The sequence below is a fragment of the Glycine soja genome, chromosome 9 (genome assembly GCF_004193775.1).
Source record: "Glycine soja cultivar W05 chromosome 9, ASM419377v2, whole genome shotgun sequence".
NCBI lineage: Eukaryota > Viridiplantae > Streptophyta > Magnoliopsida > Fabales > Fabaceae > Glycine > Glycine soja.
In genome coordinates this window covers 37020270-37048108 of record NC_041010.1, presented here as the reverse complement: position 1 = coordinate 37048108, position 27839 = coordinate 37020270, and the positions used below count along the sequence as shown (strand labels likewise).

The following is a 27839-nucleotide window of genomic DNA, read 5'->3' as shown; positions in this document are numbered from 1 at the left end:
CTTTTCAATGATTTAAATTGGTGTTAAATAATTTAATGTTGAATATAAAATACATTAATTAATGCAATAATAAAGACTTTTCAATGAATAATTAATAATAAATTATATTTCACTTGAGTCACTAAAAAATTAAAGAATTAATAATAAATATTTTATTATAAAGACATAAATAAATAAAAATTTTAACATTTTCCATTTAATTTTTACTTTTTACTCTTTCAACTTATTAGAAAATTCTTTATTATATTTAATTGATTAGAGGTACTTTCTAATTAATTAAATGTATTTAATACATAATATTGAATACAAATCTTGAAAAATGAATAAAAGAAATTTAAAATCTTGACTTTCAAATGTGTACATTGGTTAAATGTTTATTTTTCCTATGGTCCTATATTCAGCTATGCCTGTAAATCCATAATTTGGTCAAAGTTTCTTCTGACAAGATGACATTGGCATTTGATTGTTTTCTCGCCAGTACACCTCCTCCAACCACCGGAAATATCAATGGATCAATTATTTATCTAAAGAAATACTAAATCAAACACGCCATAATTTTTATAATAAACTCAGGCATAAGTATGATTTTACCTAATGAAGAACAGTTAGCCAACAACAGTCTTATCTTTGAAAACTTTACACTTCTCAATTAACAGTAAAGGCCCATTCGAGGTCGTTTTCTGTTTTAAAATTTTAAAAAATCAAAACCAATTTTATTTTATCAGACCACGTTTTTGTTATAAAATTACATTTTAAAACAGAAAATTGAAAACTAGTAACCATCCCGAAGGGACCTGAGAAAATCAAAGTAACCATTGAGTTTGTTATGTTTTAAAATTAAGCTAGGAATGACAAATCCTACTTGCATCAAGCTTAGATATATTCGAGGCTCAAGTATACTTGTGTGTTTCTTCCGTGGAATTTGTTAAGGCTTGCTTGCATTTATTAATTAAACCAGTACACAACTGGAACAATAGCTGCCATTTAGTGGCAAAAGATGAAATGTAAAGAAAGAAAGAAAGAAAAAGGAAACATTGAAGCAAGTAACTTTCTTTCTTTCACTGAGACTATTCATTAGTTATTTGGATATATCAGGCGTGGGAAGATCCTTTATTTGCATTTGTTTGTACATCCAGTGGCAATTCTTCAAAGTGACTTCGCCGCCAGAGAGCGAACAACAGACCTACTATTGCATGCCTATGAAGCACGGATACTCTAGTCCCTTGCTGTGTCCGGTGTCCAACACGTGTCCGTATAAGTGTCCGGTATCCACGTGTCCGTGTTGTGTCCAGTGTTGGTGTCGGTGCTTCATGGCTGCATGCGCCCACTTTGCAGCACTCTTCAAGTGACAGACCTTTGATCACTCCATACAAAAATCCACTTGCAAAAAGATCCCCTGCCCCTGTTGCATCAGTTGCCTTTGCTTCTCCTATTGCCGGGACACGTGCAATCTGACTCGTTTAAAACAAACATAATTCATAATAATGAATAGAGTTAGTACATATTTGGTTTGCAGTTGAAAAAAAAGTACTTTTGTCTCAAAAGTAATTTTTCACCTTGTTTTCAAGCATGCTCTTGATCATTCTAGCACTTATCCTAGAACACTATTCACTTGCTTTTTTCTTTTCTTTTTTTTAGTTAAGAGGGTACAACACTATTCACATGCTTGCTTGCTAAGTGTCATGAATGTAAAACTAAATTACTTTTTAATTTCTTCCTTAGTGATTTTGGATCCCAATCATCACATAAAACTGATATTGTCAAACAACTTTCGGCACTAGACTTGTTCCATGGTTATATATACTATTGTTACTAAAGCAGATTTTGAGTTTGTTATACCAACAAGAAGAAGCTTCACAACTAAATTACTTTCTAGATTTTTTCCCTAGTGATTTTGGATCACAACCATCACATCAACAGATAATGTCAAACAATTTTCTGAACTAGACTTGGTCCATGGTTATATACTATTGTTACTAAAGCAGATTTTGAGAACATCATACCAACAGGAAAGCTTCACTAGTCTAATATTCAGTCTCATATTGGAAGGAAAAAACATCATAACAAGTTCCTACTAGGTAAATTAAATCTATTGTTTGATCTAGTTAATTATGGTTTCCATCTGGAATATTAACAAAAGGGTTCAGAATTTCGAACGGTACCACTTGGCTAATAGACACATCAGAATAACTGTACAAGATATTAAAAAAAATGGAAATTGGGTGTGAAATATATTTCTCACAGATAATTTACACACCTCGTTTCCATATTTAGCAATGCATCCATTAGGACCCAGTGTTACTACGGCCCATTGGCAATATTTGGCAAGAAATTCTACAGCAGTTACTGGATCAGCATTTTGTTCGCCTCTAAATCCATTGTAAAATGACATTATGTATAAAAAACAATCAACAGATTACTTATTAAGTGAAACTAAGACAATGATGAATAACTTGAAATAATTCATACTTTGGTACCAAGCAGGGTTAAGTAAAAAAGACAATTACCGTAGAAGCTCTGTTGCCTCATCCTCATTGGCAAAGCAAAGGTCTATATTCCCAGACTCCAGTATCTTCAGAAGTGGTTGTTTGAAATTCCTAACCATCTTGCCAAAATAAGAACCATATCAGACTAGTACATAATTTACATAACTGATGCAATTATCCAAATATCAACTGATTTGTAGAAGAAGAAAATTTCCCATAATATCGATACTTAATACACAAAAAACTTGCTAGCACAAACACAAAATATGATATCATAGTTCGTAACGCAGGCGAGTTGATTCAGATCATAGTTCTTAAAGCTGAATGTCAAGTTGTGTAGAATACCTCAAAGCTGGCCAAGTCCAAGGAAACAAGAAGACCTTCCTGTTTTGCTAAAAGAATGACTGCTTTAATAACTTCCAAATTAAGTATTGCATATCTTAACACCAACCACTGAAATGTTAACATATCCTTAAACTGCGTTAGCATGCTGGTATAGTACCGACTACCGAATACAAGGCAAATTTACCCTTGTCCTATGATCCGTTTTGGTGGAATATACATGAACAATTAATTCAGTCCTAGAAACCAATGAATATAATCCCTATCATGACAGAAAGAATTAGATGAACATTACAAGAACAAATGAAGCATACGGGAGTAACAGGAAAAAAATAAAAATAAAAAGCAAAATAACCTTGGAGCCTTTAAAATCCTCTTTGGTCAATTCCTCTGCCTGCAAAAAACAGAGTAATTGTCACAAACTCACACTTATTTAACTGTGCCTATTTATGTTCCACCCAAAACATAGTCATGTACCTGAATTTTCACAGCATTAGAGAGACAGGGTCGCATGGTACGGTTTCCCAAGTCATCAACCAAACAAACACACTTTGACAAACATTTAAGTTGTTACATTTCCACTTTTGTGCAAAACATTTATTAATGAAATGAATTTTAGGACAAAACTTAAATACCTTCCTTATAGCTACTTTTAGTACTAATCACCAATTAGAACTTGAAATTTCATTTCTCTAATTTGCATAACAAAGATTTACATTAAACATCAATATAAATTACCGAGATAAAACTTCAATTCTGATTGGAAAACAACCTAGCATTTAGCAACACCAAAAACAGTTAAGAAATTGCGTCTAAATTTTATCGTAATTTTTGTGACATTGAGCAAACCTTTGTTGTGTGTCCTTTCTTCTTCTGAGTCTAGAGAGGTCAACTCCATTGGAGCTCATGTTATGGTCAAATGGTACGTATAATTTGTATTGATTGCAGAAAATAGTGTTTATAACAAACAAGGAACGGTGTTCACAACGAAATCGAAATAACTACAATGTATCAGCAAAAGGAACGAGGTGGAATCAATAACGTAGAGTCAACATTCTGCAACGATACCATCACCAATTCAGAGTAGCACTTGAAGATTAAAGGAGAGCAGAAAGGTTAAGAAAGGGTACAATGAAGAAGGAAAATATCAGGAAGGTCAAAGAAGCAATCGGGAAGAATTTTCACCTTCAACATGACCTAGAATGAGTATTCACGCAACCTTATATTCTCCCTCCTAGCGCGTGTGCTCTTTCTGACCCCCACATGCGGATCATCAACCACATGTCCTTCCTTTGTAACTGACTCGTGCCAATTTTCCCTCCTGCTTCCCACATGTTACATTACCCTCCCCTTTAAAAACAACCTTGTCCTCAAGGTTGAAGTGAGGATAACTTGCCTTAACCCAAGTCACATCCTCCCATGTATCTTCCTCAGGACCAGCAATTTCCCACTAAATTAGCACCTGTTCCACTTGGGAAGAGTCTCTCAATAACACCCTTGAATCCAATACTGCTATGGGTTGAACCATCGGACCACTTTCACCCATTGTTAATGGTAATGGTAAATAAGGCTGCTTTGAGCTACCAATGAACTTCTTCAATACAGAAATGTGAAAAACAGGATGTATACGACCTATTTCAGGCAATTTCAACTTATATGCCACTGTGCCAATTCGATCCACCACTTTAAATGGACCAAAATACTTCATTCCCAATTTCTGATTTTTTTTCTCAATGCAATCGAGTGTTGTCTATAGGGCTGTAATTTAACCAAAGCCAAATCTCCAATTTCTAATTGACAATCCCTTCTTTTTTTATCTTCATTTTGCTTCATATAATTCTGGGCTCGTAAAAGATTAGATTTCAATTGTTGTAACAAAGCATCTCGAGTAATCAAAGAATCTTGCACAGAAACTGGATCTTTCGACAAACATTCATAAGGAATAACAGATGGTGGATCCCTACCAAAAATAGCCTTAAAAGGAGACATACCAATGCTGTGATGAAAGGAAGTGTTGTACCAAAATTGAGCCCAAGGAAGCATCTCAAACTAGGCTTTAGGATGATCAAACAAAAAAAATCTCAAGTACATCTCTAGTGTCTTGTTCAACACCTCCGTTTGGCCATCCGACTGAGGATGATAAGCGAAACTCATAGCCAATGTGGTGCCCTAGGCTTTGAATAATTGGCACCAATAAAAACACGATCTTGATCTGAAACAATGGTCTTAAGAAAGCCATGCATCTTTACTATATTAACAATAAAGGCATTTGCCATAGATTTGCTGGTGAATTCAGCTTTTAATGGTATAAAATGAGCAAATTTAGATAGTCTATCAACAACAACAAGGATAGTAGAATAATCATGTGAAGATGGCAAATGCGTAATAAAGTCCATAGCAATGTCCTCCCAAATTCTTTGAGGAATTGGAAGTGGTTGTAATAAGCCAGCTGGCAGTGCTTGTTCTACCTTGGCTTGTTGGCAAATAATACACTTTCTCACAAAATCCCTTATATCTTGCTACATTTTGGGCCAATAAAATTGTTTACAAATCCTGGAAACTGATTTGGTGACTCCTTCATGACCTCTAATCTTAGAAGCATGAAACTCATGCATAATTTTCTGTTTCAATGCCTCATTCGAAGGAATCATTATCCTGCCTTTCCAAAACAACAAGCCATCATTCACTGTATATTCAGTTCCTGACACAATTTCCTCTATACATTGTTTATAAAGTGCAACCAAAATAGCATCCTCCTTCATTAATGTTGCTACTTAAGTCATCCACACTCCTACTGCTTCAGACCACGCCATAGAAAAACTTATGGACAATGCATCCGCAGGAATATTCTCCCTACCCAGCTTGTACTGAATAACAAAATCATATCCCAAAAATTTGGGTAACCATTGTTGTTGCTCAGGAGTTTGCAACCTTTGCTCTAATAATTCCTTCAAGCTTTTCTGATCAGTACGGATAATGAATTTATGGCCCAATAGGTAGTGTCTGAACTTAGCCAAAGCTTCCGTAATGGCATGAAACTCTCTAATGTAAGTAGATTGTTTTTGCATTATGGATGATAGTTTTTTTGGAAAAATAAGCTATTGGATGTTCACTCTGACTTAATATAGCCCCAATTCCAGTACCTGAAGCATCAGTCTCTAGTACAAAAGGTTCCTTGAAGTTAGGAATGGCTAAGACTGGAGCTGAAGTCATGACTTCCTTCAACTTATTAAGGGCAGTAGTGGCACTTGCAGACCACTTAAACGAGTCCTTCTTTAAAAGATTAGTTAATGGTGCTGCTATTGTAGCATAACCTTTCACAAATCTTCTATAATATCCTGTCAAGCCCAGAAATCCCCTTAATTGCTTAAGAGAATTTGGTAATGGCCAATACAAAATAGCTTGTAATTTTGTTGTCTCCATTGCTACACTAGCTCTTGATAAGTTGTGTCGCAAATAATCAATTTCTCTAACTCCAAAAGCACATTTAGAGAATCTAGCAAACAACTGATGCTGCTTCAAACTGCTCAACACAAATTCCGAATGAGACAAATGATCCTTCCATGAAAGACTAAATATAAGAATATCATCAAAGAATACCAAAACAAATCTTCTTAAAGCACCTTTGAAAATGTCATTCATCAAACTTTGAAAATTGGCTAGGGCATTGGTCAAACCAAATGGCATAACTAGCCATTCATAGTGCCCATGATGTGTTCTAAAAGCGGTTTTGTGTCTATCTTCAGAATTAAGAAGAATCTGATGATAACCGGATCTTAAATCCAGCTTGGAAAAGAAGGCTGCCCGATAAAGTTCATCAATTAATTCATCAACAGTTGGAATTGGAAAGGTGTCCTTGATAGTTATGGCATTAAGTGCTCTATAATCTGTGCATACTCTCCAAGATCCATCTTTTTTTTTTACCAAAAGAATTGGAGATGAAAAAGGACTTTTACTTGGCTGAATAATTCCTTCTTCAAGCTTACCATTCACCAATTTCTCTATTTCCTCCTTCTGGCTATGAGGGTACCCATAAGGTTTGACCTTAACAGGTTGATAACCATCCACTAAGGGAATGGATTGATCATGAGCTCGTGGAGGAGGTAATGACGTAGGAGTTCCAAACACAACACTATAAGAATGCAGAAGTAAGGCCAATTCAGGCTCCGTATCAGTGGGCAACTCCAATAAAGGAAATTGTACAGAATTGGGCTCAATTAATTGCATAGTAAAAATCTCAACAATAACATCTGTATTCAACATCCTCTTGATATGATGTAAATGAGCCTGTCCTGGAATTATATCATTCTCTCCTTGTAAGGTTGTAAATTTTCCATCATACATAAATTTCAATTGTAACTTGTCATAATCAGCTATGTGAGGATCAATAGTTTTCAATCATTTTTTAAGAGAAATGAGTGTATAATCCCAACATGGTTTGTTTATAGCCATCATCATGGTACCCAACACATGTAACTGTGATGTAAAATTCCTTCTTAATTGTGACTTTCTTTTGTTCTTTTTTTGTGTTTTTTTTTTGTGTTTGCAGAGGAAAATGCAAGGCATGAGCAACTATGCATGAGTGAACATAATATGCAAACAATGAAAATAGAATATATGCAGTCAGCAGAAAAAAAGCATGCTAAATGAGGATGTATGATAATGCAATGATTTACGCAAATGAAATGCATGAATATGATAAATAACAAATGTAGGAATGATATGTCCATCACGATGCCATGAAGAGATGCATGATGCGATCAAGGAACAAATCAGAGTAAGTTTGCTATGTGCCCCCCTAATTTAGGAAACTAATGGATAGGATCCAAAAGTCCCCTTCTAGTGACAACTCCCAAGGGTGGTTTCATGTAACTTTTACTGGCTTCTAGAGATATCATCCTCCTAGGTAATACATTGTGGCGATAGGGAATATCAGCGACAATGCATCACTAAAAGAGGAAAACTCTAGATGAGATTTCACTGTCATCAAGCGAGTTGGACACCCAACATGACCACAAATCGACCTCCACTCCTTATGGCTCACATAGACCCGGGTACAGGGCCTAATATCTCAATGTGTGTGCAAGGTGTAGGTGCCATGTGTGTGTTGAAAAAATATTTCTAACTATGAACGTAATCGATAAACAAACACACACCAAACACAACAACATGCCAAAGATTATATACAAATATGGACAAAACAAAAGATAAAAGGGAAAAAGGAAAATAAATAAAGAAGAAGTCATGATAAAAGCATTGCACACTGACTGAATAGCCTAACTCTCTAACACGCCGTTCCCCAGTGGAGTCGCCAACTATCGCAACCTACCCTTCGACGGGAGGGCGACGCAAGACTCAAAGATGCATCTTCTCATGAGGAAAATGCGTGGAGTCGCCACCAACGTTTATTTGAGGGAAAATGTTAGAAAAACCAAAAAGACGAAGGCCTGCCAATTTTGAAAATGAGGGTTCGGGAGTTGTTTACGCACGGGGAAGGTATTAGCACCCCACACGCCCGTCACAAGGGACGACAACCTTTAATCGAGTGTGCAAAACATGACTTCAAAATTATGTATTTTCCATTTTTTGTATTTTTTATGTATTTTCTCTTTTTATATTTTTTATATTTTTTGGGGTAGACAAGGTGCCCTTGCTCCTACATATCCTCAGGTGCGATGAGGAATTCAGGCCTACACAGTTCTTTAAGTCTAAAAATTTGAGTATTACATTGATTTTATGTTTTTTGAAAGATTGATTTAATTATGAGCAAAAGTCATTTAAGGCGTTGGACCTTGAAATGATGTTTTAAACTTTGAAAAGCAGGGAGAGTCGTTAAGACGTTGGTCAGAATCCTCTGCAAAAATGAAAATACAAAACTAGAGGTTTCATGAGGCTTCAAAATGTCGATGCTTCAAAATACACGAAAATACAAAAAAAAAAGTCCCTACTACAAATATTACTCAAAAGGCCCTGAAATATAAGGTTAAAACCCTATACTACTAGGGTACCCTTAACTTGTAGGATAGGGTGCCCTTAATTTGTAGGATACCCTACAAACCTAAAATGACAATATACAAGGCCCAAAAGAAGGAAAACTTATTCTAATATTTCCAAAGAAAAGTGGACCCAACCTTGGTCCATAGGCTTAGAAATCTACCCTAAGGTTCATGAGAACCATAGGGCCTTCTTTAGCCGCTCTAGCCCAATCCTCTTGGAGTATTCTATCCAATACCTTTGAGAGGTAGAATTTCATCATTGGAAGGGGTAGAGAGGTTCTGAACTGAAGAAATAGAGAAAAAAACGTAGAAGGAGAAGGCGAAGGAGAAAAGTAAAGCTGAGGCGTTAGAGAATTGTGGTCGTGGATCAATTCCTTCGTCATTTCTCTTATCAGTCTTGTGCTCTGCGCAATGATTGTTTACTTTTTTCTTAAGGATCGAGTGTAATCTTTGTACCCTTATGTATCCCTCTTGATGTTATATATGTGTTAATCTTTTCTACTCATCTATGCATCAGTAATGTTAGAAAATGATTTATATATGTTAATCTTAATAGGATACTAAGGGTATGAGCGATGAAATCCAATCCTATATTCCTTTATTATTAATTTAAGTCATTTCCATAATTTACTTATCTCCAACGTACTAAATTCCGTAATTTACGTATTTTCCGTTGTCCCCGTGATTCCGTTATTCTCCATATTTTTACTATTTCTTTTACTTTACCATCACAATTTTTGTATTTCCTTCTCAAGTTTCCTGCATCATTGTCAGGGATAGCTGCGCTAAGTCTCAAACTTGCCTACTAATTCTCGTAGGATATTCTTCCTATTCGTAATAGGCGGATATGAAGGATATATCTGACAAATAAACAAAACCAAATAAAAAAATCAATTCACAACCAAACTTCTTTTTGTCAAATACCACTTAACATCGCTTTAAGGTCCAATGCCTTAACGGTTATTTGTTTGCAATTAAAATAAATCTTTCAAAAACATAAAATCAATTCAACATACAAACATTTAGACTTAAAAAACTACGTAAGAGCAATGGCAACACCCTTGTCGATTTGGAAAAAAATATAATAATAAATAAATACAAAAGAATTCACTGCTCTTGGGAAAATAAATAATTTTGAAGTCACGTTTTTATTGCACACTCGATTAAAGGTTGTCGTTCTTTGTGACGGGCGCGTGGGGTGCTAGCACCTTCCGTATATGGAAGCAACTCCCGAACCCCTTCTTTTCAAAATTTGCAATCCTTCTTTTTGGTTTTTCTAATGTTTCCCTCAAATAAGCATTGGTGGCGACTTCCACTCGTTTTCTTCATAGAAGACAAATGGCGACTCCATTGGGAACTGACGTTTAGAGAGTCAAGTCATTTAATCAAGCGTGTGATTTCATCGTGATTTGTTATATTTTTATTTTTTGTTTTCCCTTTTCTTTAATGTGCTTTGCTTTCGTTCATTATTGTTCTCATTTCATTCTTTCATTTTGATCTCGCTTTCTTTATCCATTGCTATGATGTCACATGCATATATGTGGCTGTGTTGTTTGCTTATTGCTTTATGGGTAGAAATGACTGTTATTGAATCCTAAGGTGGACGACACCTGTTGTACTTGTCTAGGAATTTTTATGATTGTTTTGTAGGCGGGGTTCGGTAGTTATTTAGGTTGCTCCATTCACACACTTCACCTACACCTTATCACACACTTTGAGATTATAGGCCCTGTACCCAGGTCTGAGTGAGCCATTAGGGAGTGAAGGTCTAATGAGTGTCACTTTTGGACTCGTTTGACTATCGTAAACCCTCATCTAGAGTTTCCCTCACGAGTAGCGCATTGCCGCTGGTAGGTCATCTACTACCACATATGTTGCTACAAAAGGGGATGCTAGCTCTAGAGGCCGGTAAGATTTGTTTAGAGCTACCCATGCAAAGTGTCATTGAAGGTGAACCCTTAGATCTATGTCGTTAGGCTGCCAAATTAGGGATATAGAGCTTTCTTGTTCTTTGTCTTAAATTTTTCCTGCTCATACGCATTAGGTTCTCTTTCTTTGTATACAATGCATGCCGTATAAGTTAAGATTTTTGCATATCATAGTTAGTCATTCATGTCATATTCATTGCATATCTTATAGCCTCATGTTCGTATGATTCAATGCATTTTGTGCATCTTCCTCACATATATTGCTCATGCCTTGTATGTCCATATATTCTCATGATCATGCAACATTTATCCATGTGTCAAAAACATGGACATCTTTTTGCTTGATGGCGCACATCGGGTTAGCGAATGTTAGCTCATCACCTCTTAAAAAAAGGGGGGAGGGGAAGACCTTTTACAAATATTAAAAATGATGTGCACAATCAAGCGAGGAGTCTTTGTTCCCATCAAAGAGTTCATTAATCATAGCTCTGGCTCATTCATTGCAATCTTTCATTAAAATAAGAAAAGTAACCATTGTAATCAAAAGGAAAGATTGCGCTTTATGGCACCCTTACTAGATGCGTGCCAAGACGAAGATAATGAGTGAAATAGAAGAGGTGCAGGAACAAATGAAGGCCGATATGAAGGCCATGAAGGAACAAATGATAACAATGATGGAGGCGATGATGGCTATAAGGAAGATAATGGAGGTTAACATTGTTGCAGCTGTTGCTACCAGTACTGCTACTAAGAGGGACCCAACTCACCTGCCTATTTTTAAACAAGGAAGTCACCCAGTGACGGATGTGGAAGGTCAAGGAGGTGCGATGGGGGTAGCTTCATATGGGCCTCAGTACACCCAGAGCCACAATAGATCTATTTTTCCACCATATGGCCTGGCTCCTGTTAGTCGTCATTTACGATTAACTTTTGTATAGAAAAGTGTTATAAAATGTTTGTCTTTTCCATAATTTATGGTTCTTTTTGTAGGTTTGTACATATTTTTAGGTTTAGCTTAATTTTGTTTAGTAGAAATGCCCAACATTGTGAATTTAATGTGTTTCAACTTCAATTTCAGGTAAAAAGGATGAAATTTGTGAAGGCTAGCAACTGGTGTCTTGCTAAGCGAGGCTTGTGCGCTTAGCGAGAGTCATGCGCTAAGCGAGGCACTCAACCCGCTTAGCGAGTTGGGAGAATCTGGAGGAGAATCTGAGAAGCATCTATGCGCTCAGCACATCATCAGCTCACTCAACGAGACGTTTGTCTCTTTCTGCGCTAAGCGCGCCCAGTTCACTCAACAGATATTCACTAACTCGCACTAAGCGCGACTTCGAGGACATAAAGCCCTTTTTAAAGCCTGAAGTGAAGGAAAAGAGAGAGCTTGGCAGAGAGCGTGGATTAGAACGTAGAGAGCAAAACAGAGGCACAAAACAGAGCAAGGAAGCCAAAAACCTCAGCTTTCAAGAGGATTTTAGGTTTAGGAGTAATTTCTAGGTTCCTAGAGGTGGAGGAGACATCCTCACCACTGTGTAATCTGTTATTTTCTTCTTAAACCCTCATCTTGTAGCTAAAAGGTGCTGCCTTGTGATGGAAGGCTAAGTATCTCTGTTGGGAAATTCTATTGGAACTTGATGTAAATTCTTAACTATCTATTTAAAGTTATTTTATATGTTCATTGCTTCTATCTGCACTTAATTATTGCATGATTTTGGTCTGATCACCCATTGGTGTGTAAAGTTAGGATTTTTAGCATTGGAAAATATATTAATCCTTAGAACTGGGTAAAACAGGGCTAGATAACTGCATTGCTAGGCATAGAGTGTAGGGTTTTAGTTTTTTATATGCTGTGATTTTAATGTTGTTCGATTAGGCTAAGTTCGACGAGACATCCGAGAATGATGTTTAATTAGAATTAGTCCATTCACACGAGGAATCGGTGTTTGGTATTTCAGTCCTCAGCATAGAACACAGAAATAACATTAAATAGAGAAAAATATTTTAATTACATCAAGCGTTCAATAGAAGGACCTAACATTTTAATCATCTGTTTTCTCGCCCATTTTGATAAGCTTATTTGTAGTTCTTTTAGATTTACAACACATACATCTTTGATTTAATTCTTTTTACATGGCTTTATATCAATGTCTGCTTGTTGAATGAAACTTCACCAAATGACACAAGTTCCCTGAGTTTGATACTCGATTTCTTACCGTTCTATTATTACTTTAACGATTCGGTACACTTTTCGATAAAGTTCGGGACTACCCTAGATCTCGAACAACTCCCAACTATACACCACCCATGATTGTACCGGTGCCTGCCGAGAACATTACTAATCCTATCCCTGTTTGTACTAAGAATCATCCAACTCAACCCAATCAAACTCAAACCTATAACTCCAATTCTAGGGAGGAGGCACAAAAAACTCCCGTAGACCACACGATAATTGGTTTTGGGCCCCATCCAGGATATACCTTTGAAGGGCATGCATTTTTTAGTGTCCCTATGTTGAACGCTCCTAAAGCCTCTCAATAGCACCCGTTATCACAACCCTTGCATTTCATGGGGGGAGAAAGGCCTCCCGCAATATTTAAGAAGGAAAAGGTTAAGCATATGGAGGAGAGGCTACGTGCCAACGAAGGAGGGGGAAGTTAAGGTTTTGTCGACATGTTAGAGCTATGTTTAGTACCCGATGTGACTATTCTCTTGAAGTTCAAGGTTCCAGATTTTGATAAATACAAAGGGGTCGCTTGCCTTAAAAACCACCTAAGGATGTATTGTAGAAGGATGGGGGCTTATGCAAAGGATGAAAAGCTGATGATGCATTTTTTTTAGGAAAGCCTGGCTGGGGCAGCTATTACTTGGTATACTAATTTGGAACCCTCTCAGATTCGCTCTTGGAGGGATTTGATGGATGCTTTCATTAGGCAATACCAATACAACTCTGACATAGCACCAGATAGAATGCAATTGAAAATTCTGCCCAAGAGAGACAGTGAGCCATTCAAAGAATACACTCAAAGGTGGAGAGATTTGGTAGCTCAAGTAGTGCCCCCAATGATGGAGAGATAGATGATAACAATGATAAAAAACACATTGTCGATGTTTTACTATGAGAAAATGGTAGGCTACATGCCTTCGAATTTTGCAAATCTAGTGTTTGCTGGCGAGAGAATTAAAGCAGGTTTAAGGAAAGGGAAATTTAACTATGATGCTTCTGTGAATCCTGGTAATGGGGGACTCGGGAGGAGTGGCGAGAGTAAGAAGGAGGGAGAACCTCATGTGGTGGTTGCAGTTCCCGTGTGGCCAAACTTTCCACCCTTATAGTCCCATGTACTAATATCCTCCCCAGCAATATCATTACTCAGCCAATGTCAGTCTTGCCCATTACCCACCACCCTACCAACCAAGAACACCTAGTCAGCCACAAAGACCACCCCTAAATCGGCCACAACATTCATCCGCAGCACATCCAAGACCAAACATCACCCCTAATACCAACCAAAACATCAATTAGGGAAGGAATTTCCCAGAAAAGAAGCCTGTAGAATTCACCCCAATCCCGATGTCATACGCTAACTTACTCCCTTATCTGCTCAATATTGCAATGGTAGCCATAAACCCAACAAAGATTCATCAACCTCCATTTCCTCGAGGATACAACTCAAATGTGACATGTGCTTATCATGGGGGAGTTCTGGGACATTCCATTGAGCATTGTATGACCCCGAAATATAAGGTGTAAAGTTTGATTGATTTAGGCTGACTGAGATTTGAGGAGGACAGTCACTTGTGAATTCTAACATCGTCAAAAGATACTATGCATGATGTTTGGGGCAATTTGAAGGTGGTTGCTAGATATTTCCAAGGACTCATTAGGATTTTCAAGTTTATGTTATTACTGTAAACAACAGTCACAATGCTATTAGTATGGATGAATTTGATGTTTTTGTCTCTCGTTCTCCCACAATTACATTTTTTCATATTTATTTAACTTTCATTGGAATATAAATGTGCGTTGTTGGTTTGTGTTGCTCAAGTGACTTCTACTCTTGAGTTGATCTCCAAGTCTGCCCAATCAGATAATTGTGTGTTCTACATGTTTGGTAGGGGTGCCATAAGCGTTGAATAAAATTAAACAAACATTTGATTGATCATGCTTCAAATCAATAAATAATAAGTACAAACATTCATGTGACCTCATCTTATCTTTCTTAAAAGTTGTCTTTCTTAAAATGATATGTGAAGAACAAGAGTCATTTGGCTTAATCTGTCAATTGAAAATCCTTTAAATATTTCTTGTCCTTGAAAATTCTTTTTTGAGAACCTGCACAATTTCTTTCATTTGTTCTTTTCTTTCATTGCTTCTTGCTACAAGGTCGTGACAAACGACAACAATAGATGTCTCTGAACCCTATAGTGGGGCAATGACAATATCATGCATAACCTTCAAGCGAACTAGGGGGCAGATAAGAAGTTCTCACCCAGTAGGTCAAAAACTCGAAAGGGCGGCCTAGGAAAAATTTAGGGTAACAATAAAATAAGAGAAGAAAAAAATAATCAGGAGCATGTTTATAAGAGGTTTTGTCCTAAAATCCAAACTCTAAGAGTATCTAGTCAAGATTTGAAATGACACATGGTCGTGTTTCTTCATCTCAAACACTAATTTATCCCTTGATACCCCTTCCGAGCCAAAGTATAATTGTGTTCTTGAAAAAAAAACAAAATTCAGAGTAGAAACCACTGCTAAACTAGAGGGAAGAGCAATGCAAACAACACATGCATGAGGTTTACTAAGCTCTAGGTTGGGCAAGAATGATGTTAAGAGAAAAAAAAAAGCAGGAAGCAAATCTGCCAAATGCGAGCAAAGCAAAAGGAGACAAAAGATCTCCAAATTTTACAAGGAAGACATAAAAGTGTAATAAGGATTAATGTATAAGACAAATGAAGTAAAGCCCATCCCAAAAAGTTGAAATGAATAAAAGTACAAGCAAGACTCTCAAGGTTCTTACTCAATATAACCCTTAAACATTCTCTGAGCCTGTCTGATCCTTTCTTTCGTAGCCCTCTTACCCTTGATCACGTTACATGCCCAATAAAGCCCATGTGGATCAAGGAATGACTAATTTTGTGTTTAATTTTGGATTCTGGAATGGAACCCGTACACGCTTGTGATTGTTAAAAAAATATAAAAATAAAATAAAAAACAATCCTCAAGGTTTTGCACTTGCACATTTGAGAAGGAAACTCATTCGACCAGGAGCTCGTGGAAAATGCCTAAAGACAATTGTGATAGTAGGGTACATCTGATGTTAGTCGCTCATGAAGACTCCTTAGGATTCCTTTTGAATCCAAAGGTGGCCTTTGTTATATAAATTCTTTTGGGATCATCCCATGTCATCAAGTTTCAGTGGGATCGGCAGTCCCATGGCATCACTCTATGATCTTAAATCATGAAAGTTTCACTTGGTCATATACCAAAGTGTAACAATCCATTTCCATCTTTCAATGGTGCACGTGTTCGGTCCCAAAGCCTTATATTTCCTTGTTGTGTAGAATAATTGAAGCTTTTAAACAAAAAGAAAGGGACGAACCCTAGGATCAATATTTCAGTTGATTGATTAAATGTAAAATGGCTTCATTGTCGTCATCCAAAATTGTCAAGTGATTAAGTTAAACAAAATATACACTTTGAGAGAGCCTTCGAAGGGATATGCAAAAGATAGGATGAGGTTGCATGAACTATCACATCTTTCAAAAAAAGGCAGTCAATCTGTGTTTTTCACAAAAAAAAAAAAACAAACAAAAAAAATTACAAAAGAGGGAAAGAATGTCATGAGCATTGCACAGTTTTCATGATTCAAAACCTTTTGCATTGCATTGCTAGATACAAAGCCTACATTTACTGCATTTCAAGACAAAATTTGCACACCTTTGCATTCCAAAACTCATTCTCTATATCAGGCTATAAGTGCATAGATTTCTCTTTATATGTCAGTTTCCCAAATTCAATGTCCTATCTTTTGAGTTTGGGATGAGTGACCTTTTTAAAGAGTCAACCTCTTGCTTTCTTATACAGTTGAGCCCTTGGGTACTATTACCTATTATTGGCATGTTTCAACGTCCTTTGCTTTATGTTTTCACAAGACTCAACTTCCTCACCTTTATGTTTCATAGGACTCAAGGTCCTCGCCTTTATGTTTCACAGGACTCAACGTCCTCTGCCTTTATATTTCACAGGACTCAACGTCCTCTGCCTTTATGTTTCATAGGACTCAACGTCCTCGCCTTTATGTTTCATAGGACTCAACGTCCTCCGACTTTATGTTTCCTTGGACTCAACATCCTCTGTCTTTATGTTTTCATAGGACTTAACATCCTCTGTCTTTATGTTTCCATAGGTCTCAACATCCTCTGTCTTTATGTTTCCAAAGACTTTAATGTCTTCTGTTTTTATGATTTATATGACTTCAATGTCTTATGTTTTTATGCTTTTCAAAGACTTCAATGCCTTCCATTTTTATGTTTTTTAAAGACTTCAATGTCTTCTGTTTTTATGATTTTCAAAGACTTCAATGTCTTCTGTTTTTATGCTTCTTGGAGACTTCAATGTCTTCTATTTTTATGCTTTTTGGAGACTTCAATGTCTTTTGTTCTTATGCTTTTCAAAGACTTCAATGTCTTCTATTTTTTATGCTTTTCAAAGACTTCAATGTCTTCTGTTTTATGCCTTCAAGACTTCAATGTCTTTTATTATTATGATTTACAAGACTTCAATGTCTTCTGCTTTCATGATTTACAAGACTTCAATGTCTTCTATTTTTATGCTTTACAAGACTTTAATGTCTTCTATTTTTATGTTTTACAAGACTTCAATGTCTTCTATTTTTGTGATTTACAAGAATTCAATGTCTTTTGTTTTATGCCTTAGAAGACTTCATGCCTTCTGTTTTCTATGCTTTACATGACTTCAATGTAAATGTTCTCTACTTTTATGCCCTATAGGACTTCAATGTTCTCCATTTTACGTATTTTTTATATAGGACTTCAAGGTCTTTTGTTTGGTGTTATAAGACTTCAATGCACTTCTGTTTTATCAGTTTCACTATTTTGTTTTCTTTGGCGTGCGGCTTTGAATAGCAAGATCGCTCAAATGAAATTAGTGTCATTATTTTACTTATATTTTATTTTCAATAAAAGATAAGTAAAAGAGGGGCAACTATCAGATCTTAATTTCATCCGGGTATAATGCTTTTATCATTCTTGTATGGTGTTTTGATCACTACTAATCAAATTGTGGTGTTTGACACCGATACAGTGTAAGGCCAAGGGGTCGCTTAGGATTTTGATGGTTGTTTGTTAGATCTAAAAACAAAGCCACAAAGAAGGGTAAAATGATCATTTCATAGATTTTTCTAACCCTAAATTCGCTCGGGCTAGCATCCAGCTCGCTTGGGCTAAGAGAAAACTTCATCCCTAAGCAAGCCACTCGCCTGGGCGAGCTGATACCTTCAGACTTAAGCAAGCAGCTCGCTTGGGCGAGCTTCCCCTTCACCTAATGGCTTTTTCTATTAATAACCATGCAGGGGAAGGGGTAGAGAGGTTCAGAATTGAAGAAATAGAGAAAAAAACACAAAAGGAAATGGAGAAGGAGAAAAGTAAAGTCGAGGCGTTGGAGAATTGTGACCGTGGATCACTTCCTTCATCATTTCTCTTATTAGTCTTGTGCTCTGCGCGATGATTGGTTAGTTTTTTCTTAAGGATCGGGTGTAATCTTTGTAGCCTTATGTATCCCTCTTGATATTATATATGTGTTAATATTTTCTACTCATTTATGCATCAGTAATGTTAGAAAACGATTTATATATGTCAATCTTATTAGGATACTAAGGGCATGAGCGATAAAATCCAATCCTATGTTCCTTTTTATTAATTTAAGTCGTTTCCATAATTTACATATTTCCGACATACTAAATTCCATAAGTTACGTATTTTCCATTGTCCTCGTGGTTTCATTATTCTTTGTATTTTTACTATTTCTTTTACTTTACCATCACAATTTTCGTATTTCCTTCTCAAGTTTCTTGCATCATTGTCGGGGATAGCCGCGCTAAGTCTTAAACTTGCCTAGTAAATCTCCTAGGGCACTTTGTTTTCATAGTGCACGACGCTGGGTCCTGGACTCGCCTTGTGCGCTATAGGATATTCTTCCTATTCGTAATAGGTGGATACGAACGATATCCGACCAATAAACAAAACCAAATAAAAAAATTAATTCACAACCAAACTTCTTTTCGTCAAATATCACTTGAGATCGTTTCAAGGTCCAACGCCTTAACGACTCCCTCCGCTTTTCAAAATTTAAACTGACGTTTCAAGGTCCAATGCCTTAACGACTCTTTGTTTGCAATTAAAATAAATCTTTCAAAAACATAAAATCAATTCAACATACAAACATTCAGACTTAAAGAACTGCGTAGGTTTGATTTCTTTATTGCACCTGGGGATACATACGAGCAAGGGCAACACCCTTGTTGATTCAAAAAAAATAATAAATAAATACAAAAGAATTCACTACTCTTGGAAAAATAAATAATTTGGAAGTCATGTTTTTACTGCGCACTCGATTAAAGGTTGTCGTTCTTTGTGACGGGCGCGTGGGGTGTTAGCACCTTTCCTATGTGTAAACAACTCCTGAACCCCTTCTTTTCAAAATTCGCAGATATTCTTTTTGGCTTTTCTAACGCTTCCTCAAATAAGCGTTGGTGACAACTCCCACTCGTTTTCTTCATAGAAGACAAATTTCTCTTTATTTTCTAAATCGTCATCCCGTCGTTACGTAGGTTGCGACATATATGCATTAATCTTTTCTACTATTGGTAATTTCATTTTACTCATAATTCTTAATTCTATTTGATCACTAGTGTCATGAAATTGGATTTTAATTGAGACTGAAAAGTAATCTTAGAATTTGAACTGAATGATTTTACTTTAACGTTACGTTGCTAGGAATAGAGCATAACATTTTGATTGCAAAAAGCACGAGAATATAATTGTAATGCTAGGATATTTACTGCATATATGAAAGGTCGATATTTAGTAAATATTCTTGGGTTCCAAGTGCGAGGAATCGACTTGGGATAACTATGTGTGCATCAGTAATGTTAGAAAATGATTTATATATGTTAATCTTATTGGGATACTAAGGGTATGAACAATGAAATCCAATCCTATGTTTTCTTAAATTAATTCAAGTCGTTATTATTATTTTCGTAATTTACGTGTTTTCGATGCACTAAATTTCATTATTTCCATTTTTTCATAAATCCGTTATTTTTACTTTTCTTTTACTTAAAGTTGTCTTTAGTTAATCAAACCAAAACCAATAACATTTGATTAAATTTGTACATAACTATTAAACTAATAACTTTTGTCCGAATGAATTAAGTAAACTCGAGTCTCTATGGAGACGAACTTTTTATAAATATAAAACCTACAACAACAATTTGTACACTTGCCAAAAGTCTTAACAGAGACGCCAATTAGTAAATGACATAAGATCACATGTAATATGTGACAGGATCATTCCAAATTACACAAAATGGATATGGCATGGGGAATTGTCAGACATGCCTACAGTGTCTCACCCTGAGCCGGTTGATGTAGACATGGGACATCGTATGGAAGACATGATTTGCGATCTTGGGCAAGACAATTTTCTGCAAGCACATTCATCTTTATATGAGAAAATAGAAAATAATTCAAAGAAGCCTTTGTATTTCGAGTGCAGAGATTTCACAAGGTTGTCAACGGTATTAGCTTTGGTCAACTTGAAGGCATGATTTGGGTGGAGTGACAAGAGTTTCAATGAATTGCTTGTGTTATTGAAAAAATATGCTTCCTGAAGAATGCACATTGCTAAAGAAACACTACGAGGCGAAGAAGATTTTATGTCCAGTTGGAATGGAGTAACAAAAAATCCATGCATGCCCTAATGATTGCATTTTGTACAAAAATGAATTTGCAAAAATGCGTAAATACCCCACATATGAGGTATCACGGTACAAAGTGAAGGACGATGAATGTAGTGATGAAGCAACCACAAACGACAGTCGTCCAACAAATGTGTGCATTCCAATAATACCAAGGTTTAAGAGATTGTTTGCTAATAGACATGATGTAGAAAACCTTACATGGCATGCAGATGGCAAAAAAGTGATGGACTACTCTAACATCCGGCTGATTCTTCACAATGGAAAACAATCAATCGTTTGTATCCACATTTTGGGTAGAGGCCAATAAACCTAAGGCTTGGTCTTGCTTCAAACGAAATGAATCCTTTTGGTAACTTAAGCACTAACCATAGCTCATGGCCTGTTTTGCTGGTGATTTACAACCTCCCTCATTGGTTGTTGTTAGTCATTATTTACGACTAACTTTTGTATTGAATAGTTTCATTAAATTAACATCTTCCCCCCAATTTATGGTTCTTTTTGTATGAATTGTACATATTTTTATGTTTAGTTTGATTTTATTCAATAGATACTCCCATTTTGTGAATTAATGTTGATATCACTTTAGTTTCAGGCCAAAAGAAGAGAAGGTCTAGCAGCTGGTGTCTCGCTAAGCGAGGCATATGCGCTTAGCGAGTGACATCCGCTAAGCGAGGCACTCAGCTTGCTTAGCGCGTTGGGAAACCCTAGAAGAGGATCAATCACATATGCCCGCGCCCAGCGCGCCACCAGCTTGCCCAGCGAGTCGTTTGTTCCTTCTCACGCTCAGCGCGCCCAGCTTGCTAAGCCAGAATTCACTAACTCACGCAAGCTCGCTAAGCGAGCCTTTAGAATATGAAACGCCAAGGAGCCTTTAAAACATTGAAGAGGGCGTAAAAAAAGAGAGAGTAAAAAAACAGAGCAAAAGAGGAAGCTAGAACGACAGAGCCTCAGCCTCTAAGAGAGTTTAGGTTAGAGGAGTGATTTTAGGGTTCTAGAGGTTGGAGGAAACATCCTTAACCATTTGTAGCCTTTATCTTTCCTCAAAATCTATCTTTTGTCCTGAAAGTTTCTAACTTGTAATGGAAGGCTAAATCTCTTGTTGGGGAGTTCTGCTGAACCTTTGATGTAATATTCTCTTACTATCTATTTAAAGTTGTTTTTATGTGTTCATTGCTTCTATTTGTACTTATTTCTGTATGCTTGTGGCTTGATCACCCATTTGTATGCATAGTTAGGATTTTTAGTACTGGGAAGTGCTTTAAAGCCTTAGAACTTGATAGAACAGGCTAGAGAACTGTATGTCTGGGGACGGAGTGTAGTGATTTAGTTTCTATTATGTTGTAATCTTAATGCGACTCGTTTAGACTAAGTTTGTTGAGGGATCAATGACGAAGTTTAGATAGAGTTAGGCCCATTCACCCGAGGGATCTTGGTTTGGGTAATTTATTTTCAACATAAGAACACTAAGACAACGTTAAATAGAGAAAAATATTTAGCAACATCAAAGTAAGTTCAGTAGAATAACCCAATGCTTTCACTTGATTGTTTTACTTTTCAACTTTTAGATATTTTAATCCGTAGTTAATTAGACTTTTAGACAAAAACCTTACTCAATATTTACTTGCTTTATACAAATATTTGCTCATTGAACATATATTTTCTGAATGAAACAAGTTCCTTGTGATTCGATACTCAGTTCTTACCATTTTATATTACTTGTGTGACTCAGTACACTTGCTGATTAGCATCGTGGATTATTATCGAAAAAGATTATTCCCGAACAAGTTTTTGCCGCAAAACAGTTGTGCATCAAGCAAAAGTACATTATGCTTTGTATGATGATAACGGGTCCAAGGCAGCCAGGAAATGATATTGATGTGTATCTGACTCATTGATTGAAGAGTTGAGAAAATTGTGGGCAGATAGGATTGATGTGTGGGATTGGAATCTGCAGCAGACCTTCAAGTTGCGTGCAATGGTATTTTTGTACCATTAATCATTTTCTAGCATATGGGAATTTGAGTGGATACAGTGTCAAAGGACATCACACATGTCCTATCCGAGAGAAAAAATATCAGCTTCATCCAATTGAAACATGGAAAGAAGACAATATATATCAGACACTGAAGATTTCTCAAACCATATCACCCGTATCGACGATTGAAGAAAGCTTTTAATGGAAATCAAGAAAATGAAAGTGTGCCAAAACCATTAGTTGGAAAGAAGTTTATGATCAGGTGAAGGACATCGTAACTATCTTTGGGAAGACCCAAAATAAGCCATCATTTGAGACAAACATATGAAAGAAAAGGTCAATATTCTTTGATCTTCCATACTAGTCCAATCTTGATGTTAGACATTGTATAGATGTCATGCATATGGAGAAAAATAATTGTGATAGTTTAATTGACACCCTTCTAAACATTAAAGGCGAGACAAAGGATGGTTTGAAGTGTCATCAAGACTTGGTTGACATAGGTATACGAGAGCAGTTGCATTCAGTATCACAAGGTTGGCGAACGTATCTGCCCCCAGCATGTCACACAATGTCAACAGAAGAGAAGATAAGTTTTTGTGAATGTCTGCAGAGTCTAAAAGTCTCACAAGGATACTCTTCAAATATCAAGAGCCTTGTATTCGTCAATGATCTGAAATTGGTTGGTTTGAAGTCTCATGATTATCATGTGTTAACACAACAATTATTGGCTTGTGTGAGTTGAGTAGGGGTTCACGAAATCTGGAATCTGGCATGGGACAGTAGAGAGAAAATATGTTTGAGGTCTCAATGTTCTTTCTCGGAAGTCTCAATCTCACCCCTCAACAAGACTACAATGCAACTAAGGAAGAAAAATAATAAAGGTGTGTCATAAAATGAGTAAGAAGAACTAAACAATAATTCCTCGCGATTTGATAGACAACCTATACCTAACTTGGATAAAATTTTGAGCAAAACACTACAAAAAAGAATTGAGGTAAAATGAATCAAAATCTCTCTGATAAGATAAAATCAACTTAAACTTATACACTCGTGAAAAAAGAAATGTAATTGATATTATCTCCTTAATTCATTTTATTTTGTTCTCCGATAAGGACTTGTTGAGGAGCTATCCAATCTGTCTCTTATTTTAAAAAAAATGCAAAATCTCAAAGCTCCACTTTCCTATGTTATGGGTGTGAAAGAAATAATACACCAAAAAAATTTTACATAATTCATAGAACTCATACTTCTTACACTTTATTTCAATCTTTAAAAAAATCTTCTATTTCTCTTCTATGTATTAATCTAATCTAAACCAAACATATCCTAAATCCATGAACAAAAGCAAAAACTAATCAAGAAATTATGGACAAGCTATAGCCACTTGGCATGAACATATCAACTTGAATGAGATTGCAATTGTACTAATCCAACTAATCCACAACCAGATCCTAATTCAGCAAAGCATCCCTGAGTCAACAAAATCCTCTAGAACCTTCTCCAATACAATTCCACTATCCCACATCACTGCTTCATTAGTCCAGGTGCCCCCTAGATCAAAAGTCCAAAATGCCCTAAATTCAACAATAGCCAATTAATGGTATGATGGTCATTTTACCAATAAATCTTAAAACTAAAAACCAACTATTAGAAAAGACATAAGCTATAGTAGAAGCTAGAGCACTAATGTGAATTATCTATGTCAACAACAGAACCATTACACATAAATAATAAAAAAAAACAAGAATAGAATCACAAGTCTATATCCCTCAACCACCAAAGCATGCACAAACCAATCAAATACAGCAACAAACATTATAGTTAATCACTAATTTAATGAATAAGTAAGCTTTAACTAATGCAATGAGCGAGATAGCGTACCAAAGTGGAAGGGGATTGAAGAATGGAGAGAGAGTGGCCACAAGAGTCGAGTGAGAGTTGCAAGGAAGCTTGAGAGACAAAGGCTTTGGGTTTGGAAAGTGTGGGTTCCTGAACACCCCAAAGCAGCATGGTCTCCTCTGCAACAGATTCCTCATCACCAACCACCAACCGGACCTCACCACCGTAAGAACCCAACTTGACCATTTGCACCACTACTTCCTCTTCCTCTTCTTCATTGTTGTTGGCCATGGTGTGGTCACTGTGGTATGGTGTCCTGTCACTCTCTGTTTAGGATTCAATTGGGTTTTGTTATGCCCTTGTTAGGTGTTTTGGGGCATTGAAATAATGCCCTTTGTTAATTGTATTGGCAATTGCTTTATGCATCCCAATTTTTGCTTGGTGCACCTCCAAATTTTTTAATATCCCAGTCTTACCCTTTTCCCCTCTCCTCTTACTCACTCTCTTCTTCTATCCATCTCCTCTTCATCGTATCACACTTTCTCATGGTGGCGATGAGTCTAAGCCTGAGGCCGGCGTAGCGTAGGAGCTTGACAAAAGTTTGATGGTCGTCAACGAGAGAGAAGGTTGTGGAAGGGAGACACACAACTACGAAGGAGTCAAAGAGCATGGCCATTGTGAAATGAAAGCTAAGATCGAATTCAGGAATCACAATTCCAGATTTAGTGATTTGGGATACATTTGTTTTTTGGATTACTCAATCCATAATGCATACAAAGTCATTTTAGATTGAGTAATCCAGAATACAAATATATTCCAAATTACTCAATCCAGAATGAAACCATACTTTGAACCTGAATTTGAAGTGTGAGGAGGTTGTGCTAGTGATGTAGAGGCACGGAGGAAAGGATTCGTGATGGTAGCGAGAAGGTGAGGTGAAGTAAAGAGGAAGATAGAGAGAAGAAGAGAGTGAGCGAGGAGAGAAGAATAGGGTGAGGACTTTACAAATTTTGGGGGGTGCACCAAGCACACAATTGGGTGTATAAAGTAATTGTTCCAATCACCCATGGACTTAAGGATTGGAAAAATGTGATATACTTTGTCTTAATGATAAAATAGGATTTGATTGGAGTAATTTTTTTTATTTTAGGTTTGTTTTACTAATTAAAAATCCACTCAAATTTGGTTGAATCTGAATGGAAAGTAAATATTAATGTGAAATGATAATAATATATCATCTCTTTTATTTTTTTTCTAGATCAAATGTATTATTTATGGAAAGTTTTTGTTTGAGCCAAATTTTTTGTCTCGCAATTATATAATTGTGACTCAAATTTGAAATCACTGATTAAGCTAGAATAATCTCATCCGAGTTTATTCATATGTTGGATGGTATACACTATTTTAACCACACTCTTTATTATTAACTAAAATTTATTAAAACTTGTAAGAATAGTGGGACTTACTTTTAATTTAATGAGTTTTATTTATATTTTTTTAATATAATTTTAATAATTTTTTATATTAAAAATTTTAATGTAATTTTTTTAATAATTTAATGTAGAGCATGTCAAAAATGGTGCTGAGACGCTTGTTCATATGTTCTTTGGTTGTAAAAAATCGTGCAGGTTTGGTATCTTTGTTTCAAGGCCTAAATGGGAATTATCTTTTAATTTAAACTTATGTATCAACAAATTGTAAGGCATTTTATCAATCATCAGAGACAAGTTGATTTGCGTTCTTCTACTTTTCAGCACTCTCAGCTTTCTGTTGCGACTTTTCTTTGATGTCTTTCATTTCATTTATAGTTTTTTTTTTGGTTTGACTTTCCTTTCCATACCTATTTTTCAACGGTCAACACATCCTAGAATAACACAAAAGCTTGGAGCTGACTAGTTGAGGATTTGAGTCCATTCGTAAGTAGTTAGTACAGCTGCATAAATAATAGGTAATCATTATATTTGCAAAATCCACCAATTCATTGTTTGCATACCTAATTTACTTCAGTGACAACAGCCTAAAATACAAGCAAAAAATATGTAATATCAAAAGTTTATATTTGAAAGACTAGCTATACATTAATATCTCTTAATTTTAAAGATTTCATCAATATTTTTTATTTATCTCTATTTTTATTTTCTTCCTATCATATCATAAATTTTATTATATTTATAATTTTTTTTCTCTCACTAAATGTTAGATAACATTGTAAGTGTCCATGAAACATTTTCTTAGTCCAATAAGTTGAAGCCTTGTTATTACAAAGAAGAATAATTTTATTGTGTGTGTTTTTTTTATTTGTAAGAGGGTAAAGAAGTATTTTTTTAGGCCCAAATTAAAGTTGCAAGATTAGCAATAATCAAGAATTAAAATGACCAAATTATAGGTTTTATTAAAAGTCGTCTTTTTGGTGTTAAACATAATAAAAAGTTATCTTATTCAGTTATTTGGTGTAAAAATATTTGATGCAAAAAATATTACTAAAGTTTATCAATCATAGTGGGATAGGAATCACAAAGATTGAAAAGTAAAAGGACAACTCAAGTGTTTGGCTTCATATTTATATCAGAGTGAATAATTATTTCTGATAAAAACTCGGATAATATTTAAATAATTTAATCTTAATTTTAATATATTAATCACTTCTACTTATCACTTGATTGCTAAAATGCTTTTTAGATAAAAGTATTTAAATATAAGCTACATTATATCGAATTAACTTTTAACCAAAATAAAAACCATCTAAAAATTAGGTTAACAAATACTCACATAAACATACTAACAAAATGCAATAAAAATTTTCGCTTTTCTCTTTTTAGGAATGAACAATTTACTACTAATTAGCATCTAGCGTAGCTTTTTTTTTCCCCAATGATTCAGCCCAAACATATTTCGTAGTGAATTTTGAATTATTTTAATTTTTAACAAAATATTTATTTCTTGGAATATTTATATAAATATTATGATTATAAATTATTTTAAACATAAAATAAAATAAGCTTAATTGTCATACATTATCGATCAATTAAAAATTATCTTTCGAATAACATAAGTATAAAATTAAAAAAAAAATCATGATGTATGCCAATCTGATTAAATCACAGCGTAAAAACTATTTACATTGTTTATATATTTTAATTAATTTCAAATAAAATTATCTAAATACACTTTCATACTCGGAAATAGTTAGAATAAAATAATATAATGAAGTTTATCCACCCCACTAAGCAGATATATGAGCACGTAGTTTATGATATTTTTATCAGTTGTTTCCA

The 27839-nt window shown here is 35.5% G+C and overlaps 1 protein-coding gene and 1 long non-coding RNA gene across 2 annotated transcripts in view; both read right to left on the bottom strand.

The window, feature by feature from the left end:
* Positions 1-24855, bottom strand: part of LOC114368440 (protein N-lysine methyltransferase METTL21A-like) — a 59390-nt gene extending 34535 nt beyond the window's left edge. Inside the window, 1 exon segment of the mRNA XM_028325715.1 lies at positions 24607-24855. Within this exon segment, the coding sequence (XP_028181516.1) occupies positions 24607-24855 (249 nt within the window).
* On the bottom strand, positions 801-2362 carry LOC114368678. The gene is made up of 2 exons (XR_003657384.1): positions 2258-2362; positions 801-1451 (listed from the first exon to the last, which is right to left on the bottom strand). It is a non-coding gene; the product is annotated as an uncharacterized LOC114368678 (long non-coding RNA).
* Positions 24856-27839: the final 2984 nt, after the last annotated feature.